Source organism: Mirounga angustirostris, unplaced genomic scaffold, assembly GCF_029215605.1.
Source record: "Mirounga angustirostris isolate CCGP_5_RB_7025 unplaced genomic scaffold, mMirAng1.0.hap1 SCAF_3, whole genome shotgun sequence".
NCBI lineage: Eukaryota > Metazoa > Chordata > Mammalia > Carnivora > Phocidae > Mirounga > Mirounga angustirostris.
This window is the reverse complement of record NW_026991711.1, coordinates 58302525-58317860: the sequence shown is the minus strand read 5'-3', so window position 1 is coordinate 58317860 and position 15336 is coordinate 58302525. Positions and strand designations below refer to the sequence as shown.

The 15336-nt window shown below is 37.1% G+C and overlaps 1 protein-coding gene across 4 annotated transcripts in view; it reads right to left on the bottom strand.

Annotated features, from left to right (window-relative positions):
* FNDC3A (fibronectin type III domain containing 3A) overlaps positions 1-15336 on the bottom strand; it is a 158823-nt gene that overhangs the window by 59230 nt on the left and 84257 nt on the right. For all 4 annotated transcript variants that reach the window (XM_045869418.3, XM_045869419.3, XM_064586114.1 and 1 more), the window contains 2 exons: positions 5592-5832; positions 1242-1511 (listed from right to left, as the gene is read on the bottom strand). In XM_045869418.3, the coding sequence (XP_045725374.1) occupies positions 1242-1511; positions 5592-5832 (511 nt within the window). The remainder of the gene's footprint in view (positions 1-1241; positions 1512-5591; positions 5833-15336) is intronic.

The window sequence follows — 15336 nt, the reverse complement described above, 5'->3', positions numbered from 1 at the left end:
GTGAACAAGTTAACTGAGTATTTTTTTTTTTTTTTTTTAAGATTTACTTATTTATTTGAGAAAGGGAGAGAGAGAGCGTGCATGCACGGGGTAGGGGAGAAGGGGCAGAGGGAATCTCAAGCAGACTCCTCGCTGAGTATGGAGCCTGACATGGGACTTGATCCCACGACCCCAAGGTAACGACATGAGCTAAAACCGAGAGTCGGATGTTCAACTGACTGAGTCACCCAGGCACCTGAGTACTTGTGTCTTGGCAGGCCTTAACTGTGGTTTCCAAAATAAAAATGTAATTGACTTGACCATAATGTATATCTGAACTGATATATTTGTAACTTTAGCTTAATTCTTGTGAAAACATCAGTACTGAAAAAGACTAATCAGAAGGTCTCAAAAATATGGGTGAACATTTTTGTTAACATAAATGTTAATGTACAAACCATGAGGCTGTTAAAGCATTAAAATGTATTGGTGGGGAATGGAAATTATAAAGAAAAGGAAGCAGTTCTCAGAGTTCATATGGTAGAAGTCACAGGTCAGGGGAAAGGTCCAAGGGAAATAAGGGGATTTTAAGAGAAAAGAACTTCTGAAGAAAGTAATGAAGAATACTTATTCCTATAGAGTATTTAGATTGGCGAATGACATAATGAGGTGCTTTCAGGGACTCCTATATAAAGAAATTGGTAGAAATAAAGAGTTTCGATAAAAACCAGCACAGCCTTGCCAAAGGGCCCAGAAAGAGAGGAAAATGAATCTGGATGAACTTTACCAGGGTTTTCCCTTCAAACAGAATTTCTCTTAGCTAATAAAATCTGCAATTTAGGTGAAAGTACTAATTGAGCTTTCCCAAATTTTAAAAAGAAGTACCCTAGTAACAATTTAGGTTCTAAAACTTCTCACATTTAGAAAGTGTTATTTTTTTTTTTTTTTTAAAGATTTTATTTATTTATTTGACAGAGAGAGAGACAGTGAGAGCAGGAACACAAGCAGGGGGAGTGGGAGAGGGAGAAGCAGGCTTCCTGCAAAGCAGGGAGCCGGATGTGGGACTCGATCCCAGGACCCTGGGATCATGACCTGAGCCGAAGGCAGACGCTTAACGACTGAGCCACCCAGGCGCCCTAGAAAGTGTTATTAAAAACAGTTTATCTGGGTATGGTGAAATAACTGAAAGAATATATACTTACAGTTGATTAAGTAACAATGAAACGTACTAACAGGAATAGTTGAGGATTTTAAATAGTTACCTTCTATTTCTGTATCAATTTGTGCACCACCTTTCCCTTTCCCTGACTTGTTCTTTGCTGATCCTACGTTTACACCACTAGCATTTTGCCCTTTTATAAGCCCATTATGTTCATTTATGGGAGAAGGGCATTTCTGGGGCGATGATGGTGGACTGCTCATTTTATCTTTCTGTGTTCCTTGGCGATCCTTTAATTTTTTCTGCAAACGTTCGTATGTTTTACTAGATCTTTCATCTCTAAAGTTGGACCTTCCATGTGTAGAGTGAGCATCTAGGAAGAAACAAAAACATTTTAAACCGTCATTTACTCCAAGTACATTTGTAACATGAGAAAGGAGTAGGAAATAAATCTATCATTATATTGTATAAAAACTATTACAAAATATTTCAAAGAATAATTCTGCACAACAAAGCTATTTGTTTCTGCATCTACTGACAGAACCACGCTTTTTGATTATAATTATATAGATCAAATAAATTTACAGAGACATTTCTTTTCTTCATCTTTTTTCAATTAACTATTAACCTCCACAGAAGCAGCTTGGTGGTATGTTACAATAATCAGAGGTAGGGTAAGAACTGAATTGAACTCTGTACAGTTCTTTTTCTTTTATTCTTTTGTAATCATCACTTTTAGCATCTCTTTCAACTTCAAACATATAAAGTAGATAAACAGAAAACCACCACCTGCCTAAATTCCCTTATGACTCAAAAAAAACAAAAACAAAAACAAAAACCCCACAAAAAACAAAAACAAAAAACAAACCAAATAATCACTGAAAAATAAAGTTATAGGAGTTAATACAAAGAAATTAGGATTGCTTACTAAGAACAGAGTCTAGGCACAAAACACTGCATCTCTGGTTATCACAAACTCAAGGCTGTGATTTAGAAGAATGCATTTATTCTAATAAGAGTCACACAGCACTTAATAAAATCAACTTCATAAATATCATTACCTGTCCCAGAGTTTATTTTTATTTTAAATTTAAAATCTGTAATGAGAAATATTTTTTAAAAAGGCTCAAAAATCTCAGTAAAGTTTTAACTTATCAGTGTTTTAAGAAAATTAGTACAATATTCTTGAAATTAGTATAATAAGGATATGTACAATAACATTAGAATAAAAAACAGAGGAATTTGGATATCTACATATAAAAGAATGAGTTTGGACACCTACCTCACATCATATACAAAAATTAAAATAAATCAAAGACCTAAATGTAGAAGGTAAAACTATTAAGTACATAGAAGGAAACACAGGTGTAAATATACATAACTTTGGTTTAGATAATAGTTTCTTAGGATACCAAAAGCATAAGCTATCAAAGACAAATCAGATTTCACCAAAATTTTTCTTTTTTGCATTAAAGGATACCACTGAGAAAATAAAAAGACAATGTAAGAGAAAATATCTGTATATCATATATCTGCTATGGGACTTGAATCCATAATTTATCAAAGCTCTTACAACTCAACAATAAAAAGACAAATAAGCCAACTAAAAAAACGGGTACAGGATCTGAATAGACATCTCTCCAAAGAAGATATACAAATAGCTAATAAAGCAAATGAATAGGTGTTCAACGTGAGTAATGAGAAACAAGCAAATCAAAACCATGAGACACATGTTCACATTCACCAGGATGGCTAGAATCAAAAGACAGTAACAAGTTTTAGCAAGGATATGGAGAAATTAGAACCCTCACACACTGCTGGTGGGAATGTAAAATGGTGCAGTCACTAGGGTAAACAGTTTTTACACCTTCTCAAGAAGTTAAACATGGAATTATTATATAAGCCAGCAATTCTACTCTTAGGTGTATCTCAGGAGAAGTGAAAACATGTCTACATAAAAACTTGTTTACAACTGTCAAAGCAACATTATTCATTATTCATAATGGATAAAAAGTGGAAACAACTCAAATGTCCATCAATTAATAAATGGATAAACAAAGTTATATCCATATAATGTAATATTTTTCAGCCATAAGAAGGAATGGAGTACTGATCATGCTACTTTTTGAACTAAGCCTTAAAAAAATAGCCCAAATGAAAAAAAGCTAGACATAAAAGACAACATATTGTATGAACATTTATATCAAATATACATATTGTGCATATATTTATATGAAAAAGCTAGAATTTCCTTTTCATGAAGGCTGCTACTAGTTATAAAACTACTGTCAATTATTAGGATCTAGTGGTAGACACTTCGGCTTATAAACTCAAACACAGTATGATGACTTTTGTCTTCCATCACTGGATAGCTAGTTTTTAGATTTATACCTCTTGTGGATTTGTATTTTTCACTTTCCTTCACAACATTGTGAATCATATCCATGTATTCTAATATCCCCTCTGAATAACAATGGGTTTTAACAACCTGAAATAACAATAGTTATAACATCAAGTTTTTTCTTATAATTTTCTCAAACACCTTTTTAAAAATAAGCCATAATTAGCAGTAAAGAAAATGGAAGGATGAGACTGATTTGTAGTATAAACTCTTGCTACTCAAGTTTTCACTGGACCACTGCATAAGCCTCACCTGGGAGTGTCAGAGATGCAGAAACCCAAACCCCACCCAGACCTACAGAATCAATGTGTTACTTGGCCAACATAAGTAATTTTGAGAAATATATATGATATATGACATAATATATATTTACTACTTATAGGCTGTGCTGTATAATTAAAATTCTGTATTTAGAGTTATTCTGTAAGTTTACTAAACATTAATGATAGGTACTGCTAAGCGCAAGCGATAGGTAAGACAGATTTAGTTGTCGGGGATGTACAGTCAAATAAGGGAGAAAGACATACGAATTAAAAAAAAACAAATTGTGTTAAGTTCTGTGAAAGAAACCGGTTTCAGTGAGAGACTAATAAGGTAAGGTCACAGAGGGTCTCTCTGAAAGCTGAAATCTAAAGGAAAAAAAAAGAAGCCTTCCACGGAAAAGGGAAAAGAGCATTCCTGGCAGAGAGAACATCATGTGCAGGGCACTGAGGTAAAAAGAACTTGGAGGTTTTGAAAAACTGAAGGGGGGTGGGGTGGGACAAGTGGGACAAAGCAGTCAGAGGCCACAGGGGAGGGCCTTGTCAAGGCCAGTGGGTTGCAAGCAGGGTCAATTTGGGCCCCTACGGGTCATTCGGCAATGTCTGGAGATATTTTTAGTTGTCACAACTAGGTGAGGATAGGGGAGGGTGGGTAGGAGTTGTATGCTACCGGCATCTGGTAGGGCATGGCTTCTCCTGAATATCCCACAATGCATAAACACTCATCCATTCCCAAATATCAAGAGTGCAGACGTGGAGAAATCCTGGTCTAGTAGAAGGTTCAGGATTTTATTCTAAATGTAATGAAAGTTACTGAAATCTTTTAAATCTTTTAAATTTGTATTTTAAACGATTACTCAGGCTAAGCCTGGATGGAATGACAGCAGAAAACCAACTGGATGGAAGGCAGCTCCTGCTGTAGTTATCCTGACAAGAGCTGATAGGAGACGAGATTTGAATAGCAGTGGAAAAAAGTAGATAAAATTTGGAAACTTCTGAACATAAAAATGATATCAACTGATGTGGGGGTTAAAGAAGGAAGAATAAATTTGATCATGTGGTTTTCACTTAAGCAAATTGAGTAGACAGTGGTACCATCTATCAAGATGAAGATGCCAGAGAAAAGCAGGTTACATAATTGAGATTTATGTTTTCGAAACAATGTAACTGATATGCACGAGGCATTTAAGTGGTTATCAAGAAGGCAGTTAGAAATGTAAGTCTGAAGCTCAGAGGTGAGGTTTTGGCTGGAGACACAAATCTGAGAGCTGTCAGTATAGAGATGGTATTTAAATACATAGGAAAGAATAAGATTACGATTTTGTGTGCGTGTGGTTGTCTTTTCTTCCCAACAATTTATTAACTCCCTGGGGTCAAGGTTATATCTTGTTTCCTCCCCCACCTCCCAACTCAGTCCTTTACAGAACCTAGCAACTTTGGTAATTGGCATTACAACCTTAAGGATTTAACAAAAGTATGATTATTCCTGGCTGAAAATTTTCCTCAGAGTCTAGTTGGCAGAAAGAGAAGAAAAGTTCTTGTTTGAACACGTCCCCACTAAATATTGCTGCATGATATAAGTTATTTTCCCTCTTTGATTTTCTGTTTACTTTTTTGCCTTGAGGGGTAATCATGAGGATGAAATACTTAACATAACGCTTGAGTAAGAGAACATGATGGTGATATTGTTACTGTTTGGTCACTTCTTTTATATAATAGGAGGAAAGCATCTATTATATCCAAGTAAAGAATAACTAACTCCATAAGACAGGAATATTTTTAGATGTCTTACCTACATCTCCATATACTTGTGAAGACTGATACTGTGGCAAATACTGTGTTGCCATGTCTCCAGCTCCAGCCACTGGTGAGTACATATGGCGTGGTGGAGGGGGCATCATGGTTGGGACAGGAATGAAACCAGGCAGAGGAGGAGGATGTGGGGAACGGTGTATGACTGTGTGACTGCCTGGATGAAACTCTGGTGCCTGAGGAACCACAACAACTCTTCGAACACCATTGTCTTCAATAACCTACAAAATGAACATTGAACATTTTTTCCATAAGATGTAAGCAATTCTTTTGATACAGGTTAGAGTAAGAATTTTTATACCATAAGAAGTTAATTAAGAAATTTTACAGAATATGAATTTATTAAATACACTAAGTACATATGAATTAGTATAGAACAACATGAAGTAGTTTTTGTTATACAATGCAATATAAATCTTAAATCAATGATGAGATTAGCTAAATAATAATATAAACAATGAGCCACAATATTAGGATTTATTTCTTTGTGTTAATGTGCATTTACTGATGCCTTCAAAAGAAGGGAGACTCAAAGGAATTTTTGGTTTAAACACAATGGGAGGGGGGCGCCTGGGTGACTCAGTCAATTAGGTGTCTGCCTTCGGCTCAGGTCATGATCTCAGGGTCCTGGGATTGAGCCTCACAATGCGTCTGGCTCCCTGCTCAGGGGAAGTCTGCTTCTCCCTCTCCCTCTGCCCCTTCCCCTGCTTGTGCGCGCATGCTCTCATGGTCTCTCAAATAAATAAATAAAATCTTAAAAAAAAAACAAAACACAATAGGGTCAGGAATTAATTCCCTTTTCCGTATTATGGATAGGGGTGGGGGGAAATAAGCTGTAGAAAGAACACAAACTGTGAAGTAGAAATGGGGAAAAAACTGGATCCAGATTCCGAAGATCAACCATATATTGCGTTTAGGTACAAAATTCTTGCGAACATGACCAGGACAATTTTAATAGCTGAAGATCTTTTCAAGGGAGACAAACACCTAATATATTAAGTCCCAGTTAAGGAAAGTATCTGTGGCTTTCAGTTTTAGAAATTACATGTTTTTTAAAGTTTTTATTTTAATTCCAGTTGGTTAACATACAGTGTAATATTAGATTCTGGTGTAAAATACAGTGATTCGACACTTCCATACAACATCCGGTGCTCATTACAACATGTGTACTCCTAATCCCCATCACCTATTTAACCCATCCCCCCATCCACCTCCCCTCTGGTAACCATCAGTGTGTTCTCTATAATTATCTGTTTCTTGGTTTGCCTCTCTGTTCCTTTTTTCCATTCGCTCATTTGTTTTGTTTCTTAAATTCCACGTATGAGTGAAGACATATGGCATTTGTCCTTCTCTACTTATTTCACTTAGCACAATACTCTCTAGCTCCACCCATGTTGTTGCACATGGCAAGATTTCATTCACTTTTACGGCTGAGTAATATTCCATTGTATACATATACCAAACCTTTTTGTCCCTCAGATCTAGGATTAGTGTTCAGTTTAGGGACAGAATAATGGTTAGGGTTAGGGACAGTGTGAGGGTATATGCTTAACCCTAACCCCTAACCCTAAAATTATTCCTCTGGAGAGGTCTCTGAACTACAGGATAACAGGCACATACCCCACACGGTCCCTAATCTTAACCATTATTCTAGCCCTAAACTGAACCCTAATCCTAGGTATTATACATTTTTAAATAGGGGTTACACTGCACGAAAGGAATTCCTAAAATGACAGATTTATTCCCTTTGAACCTCACTGGAGCTGCAAGGACATACAGGAAAGCCCAACAGGATATAGGATTTTATCTCAAAATTAGGAATCCCTCTATTAAAATAGAGCCCTTAACCTTTTAGACTTAAAAGATTACTATTGAGGTTTAACAAATGGCTAATAATACCTTTCTCTTAAGGAAACAGAAAATTATTAAAATGTTAAGTGCTAACTTAAAGGCAAATCATGTTATTTTCAGGAAAAACAAATTTTACTATTCTTAAGGACAGCAAATTTTGGGGGTGCCTGGCTGGCTCAGTTGGAAAAACATGCAACTCTTGATCTCATGATTGTGAGTTCAAGCCCCATGTTGGGGATAGTGATTACATAAATAAATAAACTTAAAAAAATGGAATAGCAGATTTTGTATATAAACATATACATGCTTGGTAAGTATATCAGAAAACATACTTATTTAGGTACAGATAAGCCTAAATTACAACTAAATGATTATTGCTTTAGAAAGATTATAGTTACTATTAAACACCCTATTCAACTATCTTTACCTGCTGGAGTATGAGATGACTTGTCTGTACTAGAAGACCAAATAAATTCAGTTTTTATATACTAGCTCTAGAACTATAATGCCTTGCTTCCAGCAAAATAAATGCCTCACATTCTGCCTTTCTCCCCATTTAACTCAGTTCTGAATTCAAGCCTCAAACAAGTGTATATAATTGGCAGAAATGAAATATCTGGAGTCCTAGCTAGAGAGAATCTGGAAACTATTTATAGCTTTTCAGCCTCTAACCCACAGGAAGGGACATTAGAAGGAGCTTGGAATGGATTTTTAGTAAGCCAAACCACAGTGTCTGTCACAATATACTACTTTCATCTTTATCAACTCTCCAACTCACAAATCTTAAATGACTCCCATTTCTGATAGGATTATAGTCCATACTCTCTGACCTAGCCTTCAGTCTTGTTCCAACCTGTCTTCCTACATGTATTTTTTTCCTACACCAAATTCTGAACTCTTAACTCCAGCCAGGCCGGTATACGAAAAACCTATCTTCACACAAACCTATGCATTTCTGTATCTGGGACTTTAGTTTATGACATCTTTCTTTTCACTTTGCCTCCCCTTAATCTACAACTATGCAAATCTCATCTATCCTTCCATATCTAGCTCTAACTTTACCTTCTCTGCTCATTTAAAAAATGACAGAAACATTGGTAATTTAGGCGAGAAAAAAATGTTAGTGATGTCTTTGTGGGACAAACATACTATTAGGGGCAATGAACACAAAAACAAGAGTAAATTATTTAGCATGTTGCATGGCGATAAGTATCATGGAGAAAAAAACAGGTAAGGGGGATCAGAAGTATTGTGGGAGTAGGACAGGTTGCAGTATAAAATAGAATGACCAGGATAGGCCTTACTGGCAAAATGAAATTTGAGCAGACTTGAAGTAACTGAACGAATTAGCCATGTAAAAATCTGGAAGAGTGTTCTGGGCAGAGAAAACAGAACAAAGCCCCTAAGAGATAAAAGTAGTTTTAGAAGGAAACCATTGTGCCTGGTTCAGCATAAGAAAGAAGAAGGTAGAAGCAGATAAGGTCAAATAGATAAAGGGAGTGGTGGGGTCAGGTAGGACCATATGAGCTATTAATAAGCACCTGGACTTCAGCATTTACATTAGTGAAAGGAGGAACCATCACAGGGTTTTGGGCAGAAAAGTGATATAAGTCACTGGTGCCCAGCCAAGGGTGATTTTGCCCCCTATGAGACATTTGGCAGTATCTAGGGACATTTCTGGTTGTCACAACTGGGGGTGGGTACTACCAGCATCTAGTGGGTAGAGAGATCAGAGATGCTGCTAAATACCCTACAACACAGAGGACAATTCCCTACAACAAAAATTACTGGGCCTAAAATATCTGTAGTGCTGAGGTTGAGAAATCCTGACATAACCTTATATTTAACAGGATTATTCTGACTGTTGAGTTGAGAATAGACTGTAGGACAAGGGAAAAAACAAACAGGGAAACCAGGAAGCTACTGCAGTATCTAGGCAAGAAATGGTGGTGGCTTGGACCAGCGTGGTAAAAAGAGGTCCACATTCTGCATATATTTAAAGGTAGAACAAGATTAGCTGATGCTGCCACTGGAGAAATGGGAAAAAGAAGTTATGAAAGGATGGTGTTCTACCAACTGTAAAAGGGGAAGGCTATAAGGCAGAGTAAGTTATTTTGGGGGGAAAGATTTGGAGTTTTAGGTTCTGGAATGTGAATTTGGTTAAGTCTATAAAACATCTAAGTGGAAACATGAGTAGGCAGTTAGACACACTAGTCTGAGGTTCTGAAAAGACTGGAAAAGGGCAACCAAGTAAGGTAAGAAGAAGACTAAGAGTGTGGAGTCTGGAAGTTTGGTGAAGTGTATCAAGGAGGAAGGATCAACTCTGTCAAATACTAATGAAAGGTCAAGTAAGATGAAGACTAAGAAATGACCACTGGATTTAGCAATGTGGAAGTCACTGCAACTTTGATGACAACAGTTTTGGTGTAAACATAGGGGCAAACCCTAACTGGGTTTAAGAGAGGAAAGTGGGGAGCAGAATTAGAGAGCTAATAGCCCAATTTTAGCAAGTATTCCTGCAGAGGGGAATACGGAAATAAGGTGGTGACTGGTAGTAACGGAGTCAAGAAACTAAAAAATATGTTGTTTTTAGGGCACCTGGGTGGCTCAGATGGTTAAGCATCTGCCTTTGGCTCAGGTTATGATCCCAGGGTCCTGGGATCAAGTCCCGCATCGGGCTCCCTGCTCCTTGGGAGCCTGCTTCTCCTTCTGCCGCCCCCCCCCCCCCCGTTTCTCTTGAATAAATACATAAAAGTCTTAAAAAAAAAAGTGTATACATTCTTTAAAAAAAATGTGTTGTTTTTAGTGAGAGCAATGACAACATGCTGATACAATAATGAGAATGGCCCATCAGACAGTAAGAAATTGATGATGTAGAAGACAGAAAAATGCAGGCAAAAGGGAATGGGATCCAAGACTCCACGGGGGGCACTGGCTCTAGACAGAAGCAGGAAAGTCTGTCTCCGTTCTAGATGAAAAGGAAGTGTGAGCTGACATGAGACTGCAGAGCATGTCACCCCAGATGCTGGTAGAGATTCCAGGGCTACGGGTCTGTGGAAGGTTTCTTTTGATTGCTTTCCACTGAACCCTATCCTGGGCACCACAATCTTAATGACCTCTCCTTCCTATCATTTCTATTACATTTATTCTGTATCACTTGTTAGGTATTTATAACACTGTAGTATTTGTTAACTTTCCAAATGCATATGTCTTACCCTATAACTTAACTTGTAAGTTCCTCAACAGACATGTATTAACTATTTAATCCTCCTAACAAATAGGTAGCATTATTATCAACATTTTTCAGATGGGGAAACTGAGGCGTACAGATGTTAAGTAAATTGCTAAGGTCACATAGACAGTAAGTGGAGGGGCCAGTATTTGAACTCTTGCACTTTGGCTTTAATTTCATGTCTGTCCACTTTGTGGGCATAGAACCCACAGGTACCGGTTTCTCTAGCATCTTTTTAAATGTCACAACACAAGCGAGATCTCAACGGTTAAAAGAAACAGCTAAATTACTTATGAAATTAAAACCACTTTTCTACTGAAAAAGAACATTTAAAATACAAAGATAAGCTGGGGGAAGGAAGAATGGGAAATCACTGTACAGAGTTTCAGTTTTGCAAAAGGAAGAGTTCTGTAGATGGATGGTAGCGAAAGTAGTCCCAACAGTGAATATATTTAATGCCACTGAACTGTATATTTAAAGTTACAATGGTAAATTTTTTGTCATGTATATTTTACCACAATTAAAAAAAAGAAAGCTAGGAAACAGAAAAAAGAAAAAAAGGACCGGGGTGCCTGGGTGGCTCAGTTGGTTAAGCGACTGCCTTCGGCTCAGGTCATGATCCTGGAGTCCCGGGATCGAGTCCCGCATCGGGCTCCCTGCTCTGCAGGGAGTCTGCTTCTCCCTCTGACCCTCCTCCCTCTCATTCTCTCTGTCTCAAATAAATAAATAAAATCTTTAAAAAAAAAAAGAAAAAGAAAAAAAGGAGCCAGACCTGTACCACTTCAAGTAACCATCTGAGCAGCCAGTAACTTCAGGAGTGAGGCTGGGGGCCTCAAAACTATCCACTAAGTCCAGCTGCTGACAAATGGCTAATCGTGTAGACAAGGAATTTTATACTAACAGGGTCCACCAATGGTGATGATTAAAATAAAATCAGTAAGTTGTGAAAAGAAAAAAAAAGATAAAATATAATCCAAATTAGTCTATGTTATGTTAAAAAAAATTAAAGATAAGACCGTAAAATAGAATTAAATAGGGTTATCAGCATAGGTCTACCTAACCACATATGCCACACAATTTCTAATTAGGCAAAGTCCTGTTTTCTCCTTTATTGAACAGACATAATTAAAAGGGGCTACAGAAAGAGGGGTTTGTGTTTACATTTTCTGTTGTGTGTGTGTTCTCCACGAGAATATACATTCCATGACAAATCTGTTCTGCTTACCATTTTCTTCCCAACACCTGGAACAACTCCTAGCATAGGGCAGATGCTCAAAGAAAACTGCTGAATCAATGATATGACCAGAAATAAATGTATTCCCTTAGTTCTACTGGAGTGCCACATTATTTTCCCCCTTCTTAACAACACCATGCTATTAGAATTCTGTGATTTCCTCAATTCTTACAACCTTTGCTTCTGCCTAACTTTTAGCAACCTACTTCTATAGCCTCACCATGAACCCAAAACTACTCCCACTTTAAGCTACTAAATAATAATATAGGTAATTCTGGTCATTCATTCAACAGATATTTATTTTATATATCTAACTATACATACATACACAATAATGCTGCCCATGTTTTTGGGCAGCATTACTGCTGCCAAAACATTTGACAGAGAAGACAGATCAGACTGGTATGCAGAATCTTTGAAAAAAGTACTGACCTCATTACTGTGTGCTGACATAAAGGCAAAGTGAAATATCAAGTCCAGCTCAAAGGAGTAATCTCAGACTTTTCCTGAAGTTGACATAGCTCCCTTCCCCACATTATGAGATCTACAATCCCTTTCCTGTTAGGTATCCTCTCATCACCATAACAACCCACATTCCATAAAAAAACAGGGGAGCCTTTAAAGAGAGGCAGAAGGAGAGAACTTTTGATGCTGCTTTTTAGGTGTCCCACCATTCAGGCAGACTATAATCTTTTCTTGATAAGTCATTAATTTCATCACTAAAATATGAAATGTTATTCTATGCTGCAATGCTCTTAGGGACTATAAGTTAGTATTATTTGCCAGTAAATTAAGTTCCTTCTCCTATCCCCATTTGCTTTCTGTGTTTTATAGTTTTTGTTTTTCCATTTGATATCTTAGTTCAGTTGGCACATATTCCTGCTTCTATTGAGGCACATCAATCTCTCACAAACCTCCTTTTCTTATTAAACTACAAAAATAAAACTCATTAAGGTTATGTCTAAAATTATGTTTGTAATTTTGTAGTTAAAAGGCTACAGGGAAATCACTGCCTTTCACCAAAAGATACACATACATATGGCAAGGGATAGACGTGAGGAAACTTGTTGCCACAAGGCGAGATAAGTATATAAAAGTCTAAAAGAAGACCATAGATAATAGCTATTCATACGTTTAGTATTTGTGCTATTTGGTTCCTGTTGAGCGAAATACAACCTATACTTTATTATAGCCATCTACATGTCTTAACGTTTGGCTCAACTCCCAGCTTTTAGATTTGCTAAGATAATTATGTTTCTGTATATGTCAAGTTTTGGACAATTATTAAGTGCTTAGCTATGCCCAGAACCTGAAACTTTTTTTTTTTAAGATTTTATTTATTTATTTGACAGAGAGAGAGACAGTGAGAGAGGGAACACAAGCCGGGGGGAGTGGGAGAGGGAGAAGCAGGCTTCCCACTGAGCAGGGAGCTCGATGCGGGGCTCGATCCCAGAACCCTGGGATCATGACCTGAGCCGAAGGCAGACACTTAACCGGCTGAGCCACCCAGGCGCCCCCAGAACCTGATTCTTAAGTATTTTCTAACATGAGAAATTGTGTATGCTAGGAAATAGGGGGTTATTTCAATAGTGATGTCAAAATGCTAGAATCCAGTCTTACACAGTGGGTATTTAAATTATTTCAATAACGATGAGACTATACATTTTTGTCTCTTGATTACTCCTGTGTATTTGAAAATGATACATTTCTTAGAGACAGTCTTAATCTTAAATTAAGGTAGATAATAGTAGCCCACTAGCCTCACATAATCCTTCCAGTGAGATTACTACTAAAGTTCATTCATTTATGAAATATCTACTGTATTTGAGTTACCATAGAATAAAAATAATTAAAAGGCAGCTCCTATCCTCAAGGAATTTAAAATCCCATAAAATCCCACAATTATAATACTAGGTGGCATGTAATATATAACCAAGAGATGGTACAAATAACTTGATCTAGGTCCTCAAGGATGGGTAGATTTTTAAAAGGCAGAAATGAGCAAATGAGTAACATTCCCCAGATAACAGCATTAACAAAACCATGGAAAAAGGGAAACATCAAGTGAGCATGTGAATACCTTGTTTTACTATGCTTTGCTTAATTGAGCTTTGCAAATACTGCATTTTTTAAAAACTGAAAGTTTGTGGCAACCTTGTGTTGAGCAAGTCTATTGGTGCCATTTTCCAACAGCATTTGCTCATTTGGTGTTTGTGTGTCCACATTTTGGTAATCCTCACAATACTTCAAACTCTTTCTTTCTTCTCTTTTTTTTTTTTTTTTGAGTAGGCTCCATACCCAATGTGGGGCTTGAACTCACAACCTTGAGACTGAATCCCATGTTCTACCAACTGAGCCAGCCTGGCGTCCCTCATACATTTGCATTATTATTATATTTGATTAAGGTGATCTGTGATGTTATCACTGTATTGTTTTGGGTGCCATGAACTGCACCCATATAAGATGGTGGCTTAACTAATAAGTGTTGTGTGTGTTCTGACTGCTCCATCAAATGTCTATTCCCCCATCTGTCTCCATCTCCTCAGGTCTATTTCCCAAGACACAACAATACTGAAATTAGGCCATGTAGACTCCTACTTATCTTTCAAGACTTGGTTCAAATGTCACTTTTCCAACGAGGCCTATTTTGACTACCCTATTTTAAAATGTAACCAAGGTCTATTTTCTTTCCTTTTCCACCCCCACTGCTTACCACCTAACATACTACATAATTTATCCATGTATTATATGCTTATTGTTTTCTTCTCCCCACAAGAATGTTAACTACAGAGAGACAGAGGTCTTTGCCTTTCATTCGCAAATATATCACAATCATCTAGAAGACTGCCTGACATATATGAGCACTCAGTACATATTTGCTGAACACTGCTGAGTACAGAACTGTTAAGAGTTCATAATCTTCTCAGGAGAGAAAAATTACTAAACAGTGTGAGAAATTCATTAAAAGAAGGATATACATAGTGTGCATGAGAACCCTAAGGAGAGGCCCTGGAAACATTCAAGGAAAGCTACTCCAGAAGGTCATGATTGAATGAAATGAGAAGGGTAGGAATTTGCCATAAAAATAAAAGGTACTGCTAGATTTGAGAACAGCAGGATACTCTTTAGTTACACTGAAATAAATTGTCAGTAGCACCAAATACAGAGCTTAGTACATGGTACATTCAGTACATGTTTACTGAACTGAACAACACTAGAGAAAAGACCAGATGTGGTCTTTATGTAAGTGGAGAAAGGTCTGAAGGAGCAATCAAAAGAAGTAGAAAGAATCAGGACAGCACTATGTCAAGGACATTTTGGGTAAATTGTTATCAGTGGTGTCAAATGTTTAGGGGGTCACAAAAAGGGTAAGGCTGGAAAAAAGGCCTTTGAGTTTGGTCCGTATCA